The sequence below is a fragment of the Microtus pennsylvanicus genome, chromosome 1, assembly GCF_037038515.1.
Source record: "Microtus pennsylvanicus isolate mMicPen1 chromosome 1, mMicPen1.hap1, whole genome shotgun sequence".
Classification (NCBI taxonomy): domain Eukaryota; kingdom Metazoa; phylum Chordata; class Mammalia; order Rodentia; family Cricetidae; genus Microtus; species Microtus pennsylvanicus.
Genome location: NC_134579.1, coordinates 61,289,527 through 61,308,778, shown reverse-complemented (window position 1 = coordinate 61,308,778; position 19,252 = coordinate 61,289,527). Strand labels below are relative to the sequence as shown.

The 19,252-nt window shown below is 48.0% G+C and overlaps 1 protein-coding gene across 1 annotated transcript in view; it reads left to right on the top strand.

The window, feature by feature from the left end:
- Slc12a8 (solute carrier family 12 member 8) overlaps positions 1-2,435 on the top strand; it is a 161,708-nt gene extending 159,273 nt beyond the window's left edge. The window contains exon 13 of the mRNA XM_075955462.1: positions 1,285-2,435. Within this exon, the coding sequence (XP_075811577.1) occupies positions 1,285-1,447 (163 nt within the window). The 3' untranslated portion in view covers positions 1,448-2,435. The remainder of the gene's footprint in view (positions 1-1,284) is intronic.
- Positions 2,436-19,252: the final 16,817 nt, after the last annotated feature.

Sequence of the window (19,252 nt, the reverse complement as noted above, 5' to 3'; positions counted from 1 at the left end):
TCCTTCCTTTCTTCCTTCTCTTCTTTCTCTTCCTTCCTCTCTTTTTTCCTTCCTTCTCTCTTTTCTATTCCTTCCTTCTTTTCCTTCCTTCTTCCCTTTCTTCCTTCCTTTCTCATAGAATATCTTTCATTTATCCTTTGATAATCTCATACATGTAAGCCATGCATCTTGATCTTGTGCACCAAGTCCCCCAGGCATCTGCAGCCCATCCCCCTTCCCAGTTCATGCCCTCTCCTTTTTTGTCATGGCACCGAGTCCAATAAGTGCTGCCTACTGGAATGTCCATTGATCTTGATCTTGTTGACTGTGTGAGTAATCCCAGCTGCACTGAGCTCACGGGTGCAGTGGCCATGTCCAAAGGCCAGCATCTCATGGCACCCTCCCTCTGGCTCCTTCATTCTGCCCTCTTCCTTACATTCTCTCAGCCTTGGTGACAAGGATTGGCACTGATGTCTCCCTTAGGGCTTACTGCTCAATAAGCATTTATTCTCAGCACTTTGAACAGCTATGAGTCTCTGTGTTAACTGATGCCCACTGCAGAGAGAAGCTTCTCTGGCTAAGGTTGAGGGCAGCACTAATCTGTGTACATAAAGCAATAAACTTAGAAGGCAGTTCGACATGTTCTTTAGCAAAACAACAGTAATAGATTCCTCCCAGGGTCCTGTAACCTTCTAAGCCTTGTCTTCCGATCAGGTTTATGGTGCCAAGCCTTAATTCTTTTCTGCGGAGAGGACCTCAAGTCCAATCCAAAGGCAGTTGGTTACCCCCACAGTCTCCCTGCCACGATTACAGCCGGCACATCTTGCCTGGAAAGGTGGTGCTGTAGTATGCGGAGCTGGCTGTAGGGATACCATGCATGCCTTTATCCCCAGCAGCCTGTGTAACATCTCAACTCACTTTCTAACGAATCAAAGTAGTTTCTGGTTCTGCTCTTCTCCTTTCTGCGACTCCCTTGTCTCATCTGACAAGGGAGCAAAGGGAAGTGACAGCTCTCACAACCCTGTCTGTAGTGTGGGCATCTCTTGTTAGAAAGTATAGATTGATGCTGATCCACTTAATGTCCCAGTTAAGGCCACTCCCTTCCCTCCCCTTGGTCCTGTGTCTCCTACTTCAAGTTCACAGATGATAGTTATAGTTCTCAGCAGCTATGTTTTAAACATCTACACACATGCTAAACGTTAGGACAGCTGGCATGTCACAGTGTCCCTCTCCAGGGAAGACTGGCTTCCAGTGTTCATCTCTGCTGCTTCTTCCCCTCTCCCTATCCTTTGTCTCTCCCTGAAGGAGCCTGAGGTCCTCCCAGGAGCAGATCATCTTGGCACCGTCCCTGGCCAAGGTTGATATGGAAATGACTCAGCTTACCCAGGAGAACACAGACTTTGCCGCCCGAGATCGATACCACCATTCCTCCCTTGTGAGCCGGGAACAGCTGATGCCACTGTATTAGAACCTTGTTGGACTCCTCCTTTCTAGAAGCTGCCCTGGAGATGGGGGACCAGAATCTCAGAACCTATGGAAACTGCTTCTACCAATGAGAAACCCCAAGACTGGTCTCACCACAGCCTTGGGTGCCAGAAATCACATTCTGGTCTGAAGTCTGAACAGATACTGGGTGTGGCTGTGGATTCTATGTGTACCCAACCTGAGCAGCCCACAGACCACCAGGATGATCAGGTGGACCTTAAGACAATCAGATGTGGAGAACCAAAGCCAGATTTCTTACTGTAAGGACCACAATAAACACTTACTTTATTTCTTTTAAAGAATATACTATATTCACATTGTTCCAAGTTACAAAGTATGATTATATGCAGGGTAAAAGTCTCCTCTTCCTTGGTTCTCATCCGCTTGGTTCCCGTCCCTGCCACAGAGGTAACCATTTCTCACACATGCGGCAGCCATCTCTTTACAGATAGGAAAGAGAGTTTTTATACCTTCTCATCCACCAATGCAGCTCTGTCTACACAGTCTCTGCAGCATCTTGCCTTCTCCCTTAAGATGCCGTGGAAGCATTTCCACGATGGTGCTTGCACAGTTTCCTCATTATGTCTCAGTGCCTGAAGCTGCCATAATTTATTTAATCAGTCTCACGATCATTTTGATTCATTCTGATTTTCGTGCTATTACAGACACTTCTGCAGCGAGTCGTTCTGTTTATATGCACAGCCATGAAGCATACCAGCAGATAAGTTCTCAGAAGGGGGACGCAGGATCAGTGGGAATGTGTATTTGTAAGTTGTTACCGTTTGGAGAAGCGCTTTTTAGTTAAAGAGTCAAATAAACTGGCCGGGCATGGTAGTCACCTGGGATCCCAGGACTCGAGATGGAGACAGGAAGATCAAAAGCTTGAAACCAATCTGGGCTGTACAACAAGACCCTTTACCAAAGAGGGTGCGGGGAGAAGAAAATAAATTACAACGAATTGCCTAACTGTGACTAGTGTTGTCAAAAGTATGTGTAGTCCCTGACCCCCTGACACCTTTGCAGCTGGATGACAGAACTCCTGGTTCCCCTGAGCTGGGCCTGACACTCATCATGAGCATCCAGCACAGGGGGCCAGGCTTCTAGGTAAGTTCAGCCCCTGGCCCAGGCTCCAGTCTACCACTGAGCATGGAAGGATGGACTGCTGGACCACTTTAGACTCTTCTGTACACTCTCCTGAGATGCTGTGCTAACTTCGCCTGCGGCATGGGCTTCATATCGTCAACAAGTGTCACCATGTTTCCGTGCTGGATATACTGTGAAGACATTTTATAAAACACCTGCATCTTAGGTGGGAAAGCTGAGAGTAGCCGAGGGCTGAGAAGGCCATGAGGGGTCAGCTAGAGCTCAGAAGCTTCTCTTCTGGAAGACCAGATCTCCTTCGTGACGTCTGAAAACAAACCCTAGCTTTGCCTAGAAAACAAGGGTCCAAGAACCTTTAGACACTTTTTAAGAATGCAGACTTGGGGTTGGAGTAAACATGGGAATAGAAGAACCACAAAAAGAGCCAGCAAGATGGCCTAAGAGAGGCACTTGCTGACCAGCCTGACCACCCAAGTCTATTCCCAGAATCCACAGGGTAGAAGGCAGAACCAACTCATACAAGTCCTCTGACCTCCACAGATGAACTGTGATTTATACCACACATGAGTCTCTCTCTCTCTCTCTCTCTCTCTCTCTCTCTCTCTCTCTCTCTGTCTGTCTGTCTCGTTCTAGAGGATCAGAGACCCTCTCCTGGCCTCCACTTGGGCCAGAGAATGTAGTTATACAGCCATACATACAGGCAAACATCAATACTCATAAAATAAAGTACAGACAGGACAGGCTGGGCTGGACATGGTTTAGTAACAGCACTTAGGAGGCTGAGGCAGGAAGCTGGTGAAATAAAGCCAACTATTCATGAAAAGCAGAGGGCAGTGATCCCTGAGGACCTGTTTTGTTTTTATTTTGTTGATGGGGTCTTCATGTGGTTCGGGCTAGAAAGAAACTCACTACATAGCCCAGGCTGGCCTTGAGCTTGTAGTTCTCTGGCCTCAGCTGGCATCTCTGAAGGCCGTTTTAAGGAAGAACCTGTATTCATGAAGTTTCCTGTGGCAACTGTAATTATCACACAGCCCAGCCCAGATGCCTTAAAACAGCAGAAATGCATCCCCCCCCCCCCCATGGCTGCAGAGTACAGAAATCTCAGATCAGTCTTACTGAGTCAAAAACCAAGGCCAAGAAGCGATTCTGAACTCCCCCACAAGCCCTGGGGGAATTTGTTTTGTGCCTTGTCTAGCTTTGGTGGCTGCCAGCATTCCTGGGTTTGTGACCATGTCACTGCAATTCAGAGCCAGCACCACAGGTCACAGCTGCCATGCATTGCCTTCTGGGGACGTGTGAAGTCTGTCTTCACTTTCGTCGTCCATGGAGGTATGTGATTGCACTGAGGCCCCAGATAACCTAGACTGAGCCCTAGCTCAAGCACCTTGAGTTAATCACACCTGCAAACTCATTTTGAAGTGAGGGGATGTTGGCAGGGCCTGAGAAACAGGCCATAAGCATCTTGGGGACCATTTTCTGCCTGGCACAGAAAACTTTGCCTGCATCTGCTTTTGCTGTTTTGAATTCTGCACAGCAGGCTTAAGATCTGAAGAAGAAGGCAGTGAGCTGGAATAGCCACAAAGCTTGAATAAGATGACACCAAGGCCAACAATAATACACAGAAGACTCAAGAGCATCCTCCGATGGGCTCCGTCCTACAGAGAAGGATAAAAGAGAGCGGGGTCATTACAAGAATTGGAAACTGGACACTCAGTGTCAGGGACACCAGAATGAATAAATAGCTCGGTGTTGTGGGCAGGAGGAAAGCATGTTGAGCCTCTCACAGGACCGAAGTTCTTGTATTTAACCCCAGCTAGACCACGTAGCTATAACATTGATCAGACCTCAGCCTAGGTCCCTTGGAAAGCAAATGTTCACAAGCTACCACTTCAGTAAGGAGTGAGAGGCAGAGGGGAGAGGAGAGAAGACCAAGGCAGGGAGGCCGCATTCACAGCCACGCAGGAGCGCAAGGCCAGATGCGTTTTTGAAGGGCCTGAGAGACTGCAGAAGACCTGTCTCACGACCTCTTTCCAGAGGGAGAAGGAGTCACAATTTATCTCCTGGTCCCTATCTCCCCAAACCAAAGGGGAAGCCCGGGGGGGGGGGAGGCATTAGCCACCTGAACTTGTAATGTGTGCATGTGTGCACGCCTAACCGTACTGCATGAAGAGATCCTGACGGGAGTCCTCCTGGAAGGAGTCACCTGATGGAACCGGCAGCCTGACCAGAGACAGGTGGTGCAGATGGTACCTCAGGTGGCACATTAACAACTGTCACATAAAACCCACATATTGTAGGTTCCTACGATGACTAAACATGCCTGCCAGGGGCTCATTCGCACAAGGTTTATGTATATATTAGTCAGGGTTCTCTAGAAGAACAGAACTGAATATAAATGTGTATATATATTCAGCTGTATATTTAGTTATATCATGATATATATATATATCATCAGTCACACACACACACGCACACACACACACACGCACGCACACACACACGCACACACACACACACGGCTGTGGTCCAGCTAGGCCAACATTGGCTGTCTGTTGTTGGAAAAGCCCAAATCTGGTAGTTGTTCCATCCATGAGGCTGGATGTCTCAGCTGGTTTTCTGTTTACAGTGGAGTAAGTTCTAATGCCATGAAGGACTGCCTCAGCAACAGGACAGATGAATCTGCCAGTGAAAATGAGGGCAAGCAGGCAGGAAGCAAAAGCTGCCTTCTTCCACGTCATTTATGTGGGCTGCCACCAGAAGGTGTAGCCTAGATTTAGGATGGATCTTCTCCAAAGATTCAGTCCAGAAAAGAAATACGTTTTCTCAGCGATTCCAGGTGTGGCTGACAACGAAGATTAGCTAGCCATCGTGTGATCCTAAAGGGTATTCTTTTTTTTTAATATTTATTTATTATGTATACAATATTCTGTCTGTGTGTGTATGCCTGCAGACCAGAAGAGGGCACCAGACCCCGTTACAGATGGTTGTGAGCCACTATGTGGTTGCTGGGAATTGAACTCAGGACCTTTGGAAGACCAGGCAATGCTCTTAACCTCTGAGCCATCTCTCCAGCCCCCTAAAGGGTATTCTTAAACGTCAGCCCAGGTAGCATATGTGGCCCTGCATGCAGATTCCTGGCCTAAAAGCTTCACCAGGAAGCTGTAGGAGACAATGTCTGAATGAAGATGATGGTATCTGACCTTCTGGGGCCATGAATGAGCCCCTCCCTTAAGCTAAAGCTATTTACCGATTGGCCCACTGCCCGCTGGTTCTGATCACTAACTTACCTTACCTGTTAACTCTAGTCAACCGTCTGTCTGCCAATCCTTCCAACTAACTCTACTCAGCCCTTTGTATACAGTGCTGGCACCCACCTCACCTGGTCCAGGTAGCTCACCTGTTTTAGAACTGTCATCACAGCAGGTAAAGATACAATCACAGCCATTCAAAGGACTCCTCAGCCACCAACCCTGGCCTTTGTGTGTACAGCCCAATCCCAGAGTGTTCTAATGTTTTTAAGTTATTTTATGCATATGAGTGTTTTACTTGCATGTATGTCTGTGTACCACATGCATGCTTGGTGCCTCTATGGAGACCAGAAGAGGACATTTGATCCCCTTAGACTAGGGTTACAGATGATTGTGAGCTGCCATGTGGGTGCTGGGAATTGAACCCAGGTCCTCTGGAAGAGCAGCCAGTGATCTTAACCTCTCAGCTGTCCTTCCAGCTCCAGGCCCAGTGGAGCGTTGTGGAACTCAAGGCTGAGAACCCGAACAGGGGTAACTTTCTCAGGTGTCTCTGAAGGTCATGTTAATTCGCATCCAATTTGCATAATCAGATGCAGCATGCATAAACAATTTAAGTTGGTGTGGAGTCTGAGGTTCAGGATTCAATCATTCCCTTCAGGTTTCTGACCCAGAGTGTTTAAAGATGGGACGCAAGGTGCCAGTTTACATGGTAAATGTTATTGTTTATTTGTATGTGAGTGTCTGCATGTACACAAGGAGGTCAGAGAGTTATCACAGTATCAAATAGAGTTAGAGGCCGCTGTGAGCTGCCTGATATGGGTGCTGGGATTTGAACTCGGGTCTTCTGCAAGAGTGGAGTATCTCTCTTAGCCACTGAGCCACCTCTCCAGTCCAGTTTCTGTATTAATTCTCTGAGGGGGTGCAAGCTTCTGTCGACTAGTAGTAGATAAATGTAGCTGATGTCAGCAGTTTGGATCAAGGTCCTGGTGTCTAATGTATTTCCTCTCAAGTCTAAGCTCTAACCCCAAAGTCCCTTCAGTGATGGGCCAGGACCAAGGCCCAGCCTGCCTTAGCACCGAAGCATATGAAAAGAGAAAAGGTCAACTTAATGAACTAATGAACTAATTGCACCCAGGCCTCATGCACGTTAGGCAGTGCTCTTCCAACTGAGCTACACCCCAGCCCAACTTCCTATTGCTGCCGCAACAAATTCAGTGGCTGGAAACAACAAAAATACGTTCTCTCACAATTAGAGAAGTCAGAAGCATTGATGAAACAAATCAATGAGATAAATTGATGGTGCAAACAGAGCCATGGTCTCTAGAGCAGGGGTTCTCAACCTGTGGGTCTTGACTCCCGTGGCTTATCTCTATCTCCACAAATATTTATGTTATGATTCGTAACAATAGGAAGATCATAGTTATTAAGTAGTGATGAAAATAATTTTTTGGTTGGGGTCACCACAACATAAGGAACTGTGTTAAAGGCTACAGGCCCTAGAGGAGTTGTATTTGCTTCCTCCAGTTTCTGGGAGCTGCCTTTATTCCTTGCTCTTGTGCCTTCCACCTTGACTCCAGCGTCAGCAAGCAACCTTCTCCAGCCTCTGCTCCTCCATCACAGCTCTTTTCCGGCTCTCCTGCCTCCCCCTTCTGCTTTTAGGGACCCTTGTGATCATTCTGGAGCTACCTAGCGACCCAGCGTTGTCTCCCATCTCAGAATCCGTGCCCAGGTTTCCTTGCTGTCTTTCACATATCCACAGGTTCTGGGGTCGAGGATGCAGTTGTTTCTGAGGGGCAACCTCTTCCTGCCACATCTGACAGGCTCAATTGCAGAGGAGAATGAAGCGCCATTTAGGAAACAGCTGGATGTATGTCCAAGATACTCAGCTCACCGCCAAGCCCTTTGCTGCAAGAGGACCGCAGGATTGCTGAGAGACAAGGGAGTCAGGAACCCAGATTCCAAAGTGAATTTGAAACCATGTTTGTTAGAAGATACGGGAAGAAAGGCTGAGAAGGTGACGCTTGCTGTGCAAGTATGTGGATCTGAGTTCAAATCCCCGGCACCCATGTGAAAGCCAGGTGAAGCCTCCCCCCGCCAGAAGTGTGTTTGTACTACCCGTGTACATATACACCACACACACGCACATTTAAATTTTTAAACAATAGTAAAAGAATAAGTAAATCTTACAATAGAAAAGAATACACAAAAAGGCTTTTGAATCAAGGAACAAGGTGCACAGAAATAAATGAGACCCAGACAGAGGCAGCAGGCTCACTTCAGTCTACCAACTGGTCTACCTCTCTTTTAGGCGAGTCTACTATTGCGAACTGTCTGTTACCCGGCTCTAGTACAATTATGAGTTGTGTGGCCTTGGGCATGCTTTTTGTCTCTTGTCTCTGTGAACTGGGAATGGACTTCCTACCAGCTAGTGCACGGAGCTCTGGGTACTAAATTAAATGAGACTTTTATGAAAAAAAAATTTTTTTTGAGGAGACAAAGGTCGGGAAGTGGGCAGTAGTGTTAAGAACCACCCCCACTGATTATGTCAGTTACTGTGGGCAGCGCAGACAGAATGAAAGCCCACAGGAACTGCAATGCTTCTTGGCACTCGCTAGCCTGGAATTTCAGAGGAGTGGAGCCCTGCTGCTTCAGGAGACCATGCGGCATTTTGTGAGCCACAGACCTAGCAGGACACCTTCTCCAGTCAACAGCAGTTCTGGGGCGCCATCCAAATCGGAGCCAGGAGAAACCAGAGCTCTGCCCTTACTCCGCCTGTCAAATTCTTCTGGTCCCCTCCTGTCCCTGCCACCTCTCTCAGCCTGATCTGATCTCTCTCTGATCTGCCCGGGGCCTTGAGCATTTTTCTTTCTCATTCTTCTGGGTGGATTCCAGAGCAAGCGTCCATCTCCTTCCCCTTCGAGCCTCGTCTCCTTGGAGTTCACATGGTGCCTGAGAAGAGAGGTTTGGTGGTGCCATGCCCTGGATCTTCTCTGTGCTGTCCTCACTCTGAGGCAAGGGAACTACAGAAATCTCACTAAAGCTGCCCAGCACACCCGGAGCTTGGAAACATATCAGGCTCTTTTAGGGAAACTTAACCGCAGAAAGAGTTGCCAGTTCTCAGCTGAGGCATGGAAGGCCTGTAATTGTTTTTTTATTTTTATTTTTTTACTTTTTATTTTACTCTTTGGGGGTCCACCACCTAGCTCCCAAATAAATACACAGAGACTTATTAAGAGTGCTCGGCCTAAGAGAGAGACAGAGACAGAGTCCCACATTGGAGCACCAGACTACAACCCCAAGGTCCAAATCAGGAGCAGAAGGAGAGAGAGCACGAGCAAGGAACTCAGGACCGCGAGGGGTGCACCCACACACTGAGACAATGGGGATGTTCTTTCGGGAACTCACCAAGGCCAGCTGGACTGGGTCTGAAAAAGCATGGGATAAAACCAGACTTGCTGAACATAGCAGACAATGAGGACTGCTGAGAAGTCAAGAACAATGGCACTGGGTTTTGATCCTACTGCATGTACTGGCTTTGTGGGAGCCTAGGCAGTCTGGATGCTCACCTTACTAGACCTGGAAGGAGGTGGGAGGTCCTTGGACTCCCCACAGGGCAGGGAACCCAGTCTGCTCTTTGGGCTGATGAGAGAGGGGGAGTTGATTGGGGAGGAGGAGGGATATGGGAGGCGGTGGCGGGGAAGAGACAGAAATCTTTAATAAATAAATAAATTAATTAATTAAAAAAAAAGAGTTCTCGGCCTTAGCTAGGCTTGTTTCTAGCTAGCTTTCCTTAACTTAAATTTGCCCATCTACCTTTTGCCTCTGGGCTTTTACCTTTCTCTGTTCTACATATCTTGCTTTCCTTCTTACTCAATGGCTGGCTGGCACCCTCCTCTCTTCCTTTTTCTTTTCTCGATCTTTCCTCTTTTTCTCCCAAGCCTACATTTCTCCTCTTATTTATTCTGTCTGCCTGCCAATCCTACCTATCTCTCTCCTGCCTAGCTACTGGTCATTCAGCTCTTTATTAGACCAATCAGGTGTTTTAGGCAGGCAAAGTAACACAGCTTCACAGAGTTAAACAGATGCAACATAAGGAATGCAACACATCTTTGCGTCATTAAACAAATATTCCCCAGCATAAATGAATGTAACCCATCTTCAACTAATATTCCATAACAAAAGCCTAAGCCCCTAACTCTTGCTGAGGTGTTCTTAGGAAGGTCATATCCAGGAAAAAGAGCAGATAGCAAGGAAGACCCCCCTCGGGGTCAGGGGTCCCCTGCTGGCTGTGCTCCTGGAAAAGTAGCCCATCTCACAAGGCTGGGGCTGGCGCCATCTCTCTAGACCCTGTCTGATGGGCTGAACTGAGTGGACGGCAGAGAATACTCCCATCATTCATTGGGTGACAGGGGCTGCAGCCTCCTTTTAAGAGGGAGAGAGTGGCTCCCTAAATGGCGTAGAATAAGGGGCAGCCTGAATTTATTTTTCTTCTAAGATACTTTATTTTGGGACCAAAGAGATGCCTCAGTGGTTAAAAGCTCTCCTGCTCTTGCAGAGGACCAGAGTTTGATTCCCAGGACCCACGTGGCACTTAGAATCTTCTGAAATCCCTGCTCAAGAGGTTCCAACGCCTCTTTTGGTTTCTTTGGGCACCTGCTTTCATGTACACACATACACACACACACATGTGCATACACACACGCACACACACATGTACACACACACATGCCTACACACACACATGTGCATACACACATGCATACACACACATGCGCACATACATGCGCATACACACACACAAACCCCTAAACAAAAATAAAATATTAAGAATTTTTCATTTTCTTTTCAGCCAAGGGAAGTATATACATGTGATGGTATACATATCAGCCTGTGTCAAGGCCAGAGGATAACTTTGTGTATGGGTCCCAGGGATTAAACTCTCGTCATCAGGCTTGGCTGCAAGCATCTTTGCCTGCTGAGTCATGGAGCCATCTCAAAGTCGCTTTCTCTCTCTTTTATTTGATAATACAATAACAACAACAACAACAACTCTGTGTGTGTACCCATGCATGTGTGCACCTGTGTTCCTGGCTATTGTTGTTAAAGAGGGCACCATTATAGCGTGGAGACTTGAAGTATGGGCCGTGTGGCATATATCAGATTCACTTGGGGGAAGCCCTAGGAGCAGGCGACATCTCATAGGATTAGCAGCGACCAGCAGGAGAAGCTAGTGAGTGCTGATTGGTGAGACATGACAGAGGGCATGTGAATTAAGAAGCCGGATGGAGCAAACAGCACCCGCTTCAAATACCACCCCCGCACCGAATGTCTCAAAGGCTGGTACACCAAAAGGCAGTCTCAGTTTGCGGTTGAACTCTTCTGACATGGGCAACTCTGGTTCTGCATCAGTCAAGACCCATTTGCTGTTATGATAAAGATCCATGAGCCTCAGTGACTTGACACTACAAATGCGCTCCAGTCCATGATACACTCTGATACAAGTCAGAGGGAGAGAGGGGCTCTGCACGGGCACTGGAGATGCAGGCTTCTTCAACATCTCTGCCCTCGGTGGATGAGAAGACAGGAGCACCAGCAGGGTACCAGGGAGGTGAGGGAATCGTCCTCTATTCGTTGGTCAGACTAGACACATCATCTCTCTGACAGACTAGGAAATACATACCAACTGGGTGCTGGGGACAGGGAGGACATAGCTTTAGAGGACATCAGGCCTGTTCTGTCACTATGCTCAGGACAGAAGCAGATGGACCATGATCTTTACTGATGCAGATCTCCCGATCTGCCCCGAGGGGGTGGTGCCTTCACCTGCTTATCCAGCGACACAGCTGACTTCATGTCATGCTTGGAACTCCATTTTCAAGAGTCTCAAGAGCCCCTAAAGCCCAGTGTGGTGATCTGTGCTGATGGTCTCCTAGCCTCTCACTTGAGCCCAGGAGCTTGGGACCAGCCTGAAATAGCAGGATTTCATCCGAAAACTAAAATGAGGTCTGTGAACATTCTAGTCGACGGCAAGTTTTTATTTGGTTTCTGAGAGAACCAGAAATTATTTGGAGTTAAATATGGGCATAAAGGGATTCACCAAGCTAAATTGTCTTCTTTGAATGTGGGGAGAAAAAAAATGAAGCTGACTCAGCACGTTTTGAAGATTGATTGACAGTGTTGCTGGAATGATTGCTGCTCCCAAGGTGCTGATTTTGAAGGCACACCACTGATTTGGACAAAGACGTTTCCGTAAATGGACTATGGGACTGACTTTGTAACTTTACATATTGTCACTTATTCATGTACATATTGGTTCTCTTTTGCCTTGCTGAAAACGACCACAATGTGCAATTTTAAGTATTCTTTCTTTTCCTTGTTATGTGTATGGGGTGGTGTTGTTTTATAAGACCTTTCCTGGGGAGACACAACACACACATCGACTCACCCCAGATGGGGAGCCCACCACAGTACAGATGACACCGAAGTCTAACTTGGTGAACCATGCGTTTTACTGGGGTCACTTACAGGAACAGAAGTGACTCACACACAGCTGCATCACCAGAGTCCAGCCCAAGCATGGGCAACAGCTCGGCAGATGGGAGAGCGTCCTTTCCAGGTGCCTCAGTTGGTCTAAAGCTCTTCCAGGCCGCTCGGCTAGTTTCTGCTTCTTGCAGGCAGATGGTCTGATCTAGCCTTCTTCGCAGCTTGGCTTCTCCCAGAGGGACTCCCAAACAGTCTTTATTTCTTACCCTGTCAGGGAGGAGCCTGGTGAATCTGGTCAGTTTCTGGAACTTCCTAAAGCTCTTTTCAGTTGTTTACCTTTCTGCTTAAGGAGCTTCCTGCAGAATGGAATGTTTCCATCTCTGTGGAAACTGTTATACACTAGGTACGTGTGTGGGCCCGTGTGGTTGCATGTCATATGTGTATATGCGTGCATGTGGAGGCCTGAAGATGAAGATGATGTAGGGAACCCTTCTGGTCCCTCAATCAAACCCAGAGCTCACACTAATACGGCTGGCACAAGTTTGTCTCTTAAGCTGGCAAGCCGCCATGCCAACCCAGCATGTCCCTGTGTTCTGGAGAATCTTGGTTCACTCAGCATGCTTATACAGCAAAATCACTGAGCCATATCCCTAACCCAGTGTTAATTATTCTTGATGTGCCCTGCCAACCTAGCCAACCCGCCACGGATTCGTCCGGTCACTCGGTACTTCCTGAGTGTTGACATGTGCACAGTTTGTCTTTATTCACCTCTGACACTTGATGACCACCATTGCTGTCATGGTTGCCTGAGGTCCCACATGTGGTACTGGAAACAGAGCGTTCTAGGATGAAGAGGCAAGAATTGAGTGCAGCCCCCAGGTGGGCCAGCTGGCATTGGAATAGGCTATACTTGGATGATGCCACCAAAACCTTCTGAGAATTGTCAGTGCAGTGGCTCATGACTGGTCACTACCCTGGGCTGTTTTCTAATCTGTCCTCTATTAGCTGGCTGGGCTTCTCCTCTCACCCCCTCCTCACCCAACAGTGTCTGTATCACGCCATAGGATGCAGCACCTCTATGTTAGCCCTCCATTAGAGCTTCTGTTCTAGCTGGATGCCATGGCTCATGCTTATAAGCCCAGAAACCAGGAGACTGAAGCAGGAAGGATTGTCCTGAGTTTAACCTGTTCTCATAGAAAGTGCCAAGCCAGCAGGGGGTTCATAGCAAGATCCTGTCTCAAAATTAAAGAAACAAGTTAGCATTCTCTGTTTGCTTTGCTTGGAAAACCCTGAAGCATCCTTCAGGTAAGCAGTCTAATGTCTAAAACTAAATATTAGAATTAGAGCCCCCTGAAGCATCCTTCAGGTAAGCAGTCTAATGTCTAAAACTAAATATTAGAATTAGAGCCCTTTGTATTTATGTAAAATAAGTCACAGTAAACAAACAGACTCCATCCTTTTTTCTAATCTGCTTGCTTGGCAAGACTAGGGACTAAGTATTTTATTTATTTTATTTTATTTTATTTTATGTGTATGGGTGTTTTGCCTGTATGTGTGTACAGTGCCCATAGGCCAGAAGAGGGAAAGAATCAAATCCCTGTCATTGGAGTTATAGACAGTTGTAAACAGCCCAATGGCTGCTGGGAATTAAATGCAACAATTTTGCAAGAACAGCAAGTGCTCTTAACTGCTGAGCCGTCTCTCCAGTCATATGCACACACGCATATATATATGAGCAAGATACACACACACACACACACACACACACACACATATATATATTTCAATAGCCAGAGCCTAGCATAATGTCTAATGTCCACTGGTACAGAGTAGATGTACAGCAGCTGCTTCTCGAATGACCATTTGACTGTGACTCTGCATTTCTGAAAGCTGCACACAGTCTCGGGTAGGAGTGGTTTCAGCTGCTGATGCATGTTAGAATTGTTGGGGGAGCTTGCAAGGAATACTGATGCCCAACCCCCATGGCTGGGGAGTCTGGTTTAGTAGAGGAATCCTATGCAGTAGAATTTTGTATAAAAGTCAATCCCCTGCCCACAAGTCTACAGTCCAGACATTGGTCTGATGTCCAGTTTTTAGGCTATGCCTAGTGTCTCCATCTCTCAGAAGGCTCTTGGAATTCTTTCCCAGAACACTCCGGTACATATGGTTTATCCTTGGGCCCTCTCAAAATGGCTTTGCAGCATCAGGCCACACCATCAGAGGTTGCGGAAGTGTATTCCACAGGCCTAGGAGAAATGCATTTAGTTCTGTGTCAACCAACAGCTAAGAATAAGAACTAGGAAGGGAAGGAGTGAAATATGGGGAAGTTGATGGAAAGAAGGTATAAACAGAACAAAGAGGCTGAGGAAGAGGTGACAGAGAGAATGATCCAGAGGCCCTTGAGCAAAAAGAGAAGCTGAGATGCCCAGAAACTGAACCACAGGCAAAACACCTATGATCAGACAGCAACTCTTGGCTAGGGTCCAGCAGAATGCGGGGAGGATGGAAACTTCCAGACTCGTGTTGAGTGGGGTGGAGAAAAGCGGCCAGGGGAGTGTGGCAGATCTGCACCGCAGGAAGGTGGGTGTGTAGTGTTCACGTGATCCTGGACTGAGTCAGAGGAGAAAGGGTGACTGATCCTGGATCTGGCTCTTGAGACGTGCACAGCTATTGTTGATGGCTGAACGCACTAATCTCTCTGCCCACAATGGGACTCTGGGCTTTCTGCTCCTTCCCTGGGGCCCTGGCCACTTTGCCCAATGTCCCGGCATCCCAGGAATTTCCCTGCTGTTCCAGAGAGGATGTTTCATGCTGCAAGGTTTTGCAAAATAGAGAAGGTTTATCAGAATCCTATTGCACCAGCGGAGAATGTTCCAGGCTCCTTGACGTTTACAGTGTGTAACTGATTTTATCGGAGGAATGTTGTTTGGAGTGGAGTGGCCTTCTCCAATGGGTAGACAAGAGACGGAAGGTCATCTGAGGATCCTCCCCAAGTTATGGAAGTTGGTGCTCAGCATTGCTGTACATAACGCTTGGGACCCTGGCCAAATCATGAGCAACCCTTCCTCCTTGGAGGAGGTCCCGGCAGTTTCCAGAGGGACTGGGTGTTTACATTCTCACCTTGGCCCTGAAGGGCAAAAGCCCTGAGCCTAGCACTGATCTGCAGAGAAACAGCAAGGAAAGTCTCTCTAGCCGTAGCTTAACTCTGTCTGGACAAAAGCAGACCATTCCTAACATTCCAGAAAGGGGACAATAAGGCTTCTCCTAGGCGGATTAAAAACACAGAAAGGGGTTTATTCCTTTAGCTCTTTGGTCAGCATCCCAAAGGCCCTCTTCTTCCTGGAACTCTGAGCAAAACAGCATAGACGCAGCATGTGTTCCACAAGAGGCTGGGGTTCTGCCTCTTCTCGTCCAGTTCCTGAGAGGTTGGGTCAGCTCTGCAGCTGGTGTGCTGTGGGCCTTCGGAGCAATAGATCTCCAGGCAGAGGAAGGTGCCAAAAGGCATGCAGAGGCCCAACCTGGGATGGGAAAGGGAGGAGTAGACAAGAGAGGCCAGAAGTCTTCGTCCCTAGTGGGAGGGTAGTAAGTCTCTTTGTAGTGGATAGGGTGGAACTGTCTCAAGAGCAGCTGCTGACCAGCTGAGGAACAAGTTGGGTAACCACGGAGCACTCTTCCATGCTCCATCACAGCAGGCTGGGTGGGTCCCTGACAGGTCTAAGTCATGTCATGACAACTATTTTTAGGTTGGCTAGAATAGTATCCCTTGTGTTCTAACTCCTAGAATATGTGAATGTGATCTTATTTGAAAATTGTCTTTGCTGATGTAATGAAGTTAAAACAAAACCATACTGGATTCCGGAGGGCTCTCACACTATCTGGGTCTTTAGAAGAAGACCACAATGCATGATGAGGGAAAGTGCCCATGTCAGGCTGGAGGCACAGACGGCAAGCCAAGGATTGCTGGTTGCCACTAGATGCTAAGAAAAGGCGAGAACTGTTCCTGCCTTATACCCTTCAGTCAGAATTCTGTTAGTGGGCAAATTCCTGTCCTAAGCCCCCCACCCCGCCCCTGCACTGATGGTACCTGGGTAGGAAGCTAACTGCCTATTCTTCACAGTCTCCCAGCCGGCCTCTTCAGTTCTTCCATTTCACAGATAGCCTCATCTCCTGCCTTACTAGGGAAATTGAGGTCCTGAGATGGAGATTTGGACTCTCAGGTGGACCCTGCTCTCCCCGCTCTATCCTCCCTTCCAGTCCTTGCACCCGGCTTCAGCCTGCATCCCCTCCTGCATCCTCCCCTGGGTCCTCTGCCATCACCACCATGACTCCTCTCCACCTCTGTCCTTCTTCCTTCCAAGTAGATCCTTTCCCTGTCCAAATTCTGCACCAAAACCAGCACAGCTCCCTCACTCATCACCCCTGTAGTTACTGGCCCAACTCACTCTATCCACCAAACCCAACCCTCTTGAGGCATTCTCTCAGCCAGCTGGGCTTCACCTCTCACTCCTTGGCATGCCTCTCGTGTGGCTTCTGTTCCAGTCACCATTCTTGTTATGATTCCTGGTCACAAGTGCTGCCAAAGCCATGGATTCTCTCAGTCTTTGCCTTACTTGACCTTCTTTGGGGTTATACACTGTTGACTACACCCTCCTTCCCTTGGTTCTGATGACACTACCACCACCCACTCACCACTCTCCTCCACCCTCTCCACGGATCCTTTCCAGTCTCTTCTGGCAGGGCCTTCTCTCTAGGGCATGTCATGTCGGGCTCTCTAGAGCTCATGCTTGGGCTCTTTGACTACAGTTCTCCCCCTAGATGAGCTCATCCCCTTTTGCTTAGAGTGAGACCTCAGGCTTGGACTTCTTCTCTCAGCATCGAGTCCACAGACTCAGAGGCACACTTGCCACTGCCACGTGGACATTTATTTTCAAGTCACCTGGGACCCATGCCCAAAACCCAATCAGTGGTCTTGACTTCGAAGACCTACTACCCATACATAGGTTGGCCCCTCTTCTTTGTGAATGGTACCAGCATCTGTCCAACCATACAAGACAGAAACTCAGGAAGCCTTGGCCAACATTGCTTATGGATGTTTACTTCCTACAGCCTCTCAAATGCATAGCATCCTTGGAACTCACTGCTGTCCCTCTGGTCTGAGAGTGCTCATTTCCTCACTTGAACTTTAAGAGTCTGTGTACCAGCTCTCAATTCTGGATCATCCCTCTCATCATTGAACAATGCTATCTAATTGTATATCCTGTCACCCCTCGCCATTTCCCTTTCACCCCACTGTACCCCATCTCTCTGAGCTAAAATCTGACAGTGACTTCCTAATCTCTTAAAGCACAGATTCTTAAAATGTGGTGCTGGGCACCCCAGGTCTAAGTAGTCTCACCGTTTTTGGACTGGGTCACCTCCATGCTTCCTTGTTCACTGGGGTCTAGTCATCCTGGATTACTTCTCTCACTCTTTTATTATTTACAATCTTATTTTATGTGTAGATATTTCACCTGCATGTATGTCTGTGCATCATATTCATGAAGTACCTGCGAGGCCAGAAGAGGGCATCAGATCTTCTGGAACTGGAGTTACAGACAATTGTGAGCTTCCACGTAGTTGCTGGGAATTGAACCCAGGTCCCTGGAAGAGCAGCCAGTGCTCTTAATTTCTGAACCATTTCTCCAGCTCGTGGTTTTCTTTTTTCCTTTACATTTATCTTATTCCAAGTCGTCCTGCCTTCAGGCTTGTACATATACTTCCAACTCCCTTTGGACCTGGCTAACAACCTAGACAGTGGTCAGATCATGATTCAAGCTCATTTTACAGGGAGATGGCCATGACCTCCTGAGTGCTCTTCTTCAGGGCCCGTCCGCAGACACAGGCTTATGATGGTGCTCTTTTGGTGGATGTCTTCTTCAAACCTTTAAGCTCTGAGCTCAGAGGCTCATGCCACCCGCAGCCCAGAGCCAGGCACAGGGTAGTCCCAGCAGGAATAGTTACTGGATGACTAAATGAAAGAAGGCATTGTGTCGGCTTCCGTTGGTAAAAGATGAGGAAAGTGCAGAAGTTCCAAGAAAGCAGCTCATAAATCTAGTGGGAGGAGAGACAAGCTGATGAGGGGATGAATAAACAAGACCCAGGATGGGTTAGCGTGAGAAACTTGCAGCCTTCCCACAGTGATGCTTCTAGCCAGCTCTCTGCTTCCAGGCTAGGCTCAGATCAGGTGTCTGCTGACTAGCTTGCCAACCTCTGGAACCCATAATCACCAGCATCTGGGCATCCCCGGAGTGGTCTGCCATGTAGTCACTGCTGGATCCCAGCCTTGGCGATGCTAGCTTATTCTGCCACAGATGGAGCAAAGTGGGCACACTTGAGAGGCCCTGCTGATAACAGCATTGTGTGGTTAGAACCATGGTGCTCAGAAGAGCTCTTGGTGACCTCATCATATCCTCAAACCAACCCCAGTGAGGCATCAAAAGGTAAATGGGCTTTCTTCTTAGTGGACAATTGGGAACACTGAAGTCAATAGTGATCACTTGACTTGGCTGAGGAATGGGAACATCTCAGGGACAGAACTTGGAGAAAACCCAAGGTTTTCTCTACTGACCAATGGGCAGAGGGCACGCTGTACTGGGGCCTCTTCCGCTTATTCACTTTGGGGCATCTTCGGCAAATTACAGAATATTCAAGTCACTGGGCCGGAGAGTTCACCTGATTCTCTGCCCTTTTCAGACCAAGAAGGAAACTTCCATGCTTCCTTCCCTCCCAGGCACCCTGGTGCCTGGTGGTAGCCATTGTTAGCCTCTCCCCAGTCCTCCCTCTCCCCTTTGCCTCTGTGTCAGGCTGCTTTTCCCAGCTTCCTTCCCAGTTGGGTGAAGCCTATTGTCGCGTTCTCCCTAGTGTTCTGTGAGAGGAAGTGAGGCATGCCCCTCCCAGGCCTGCCTCCTCAAAGTTTC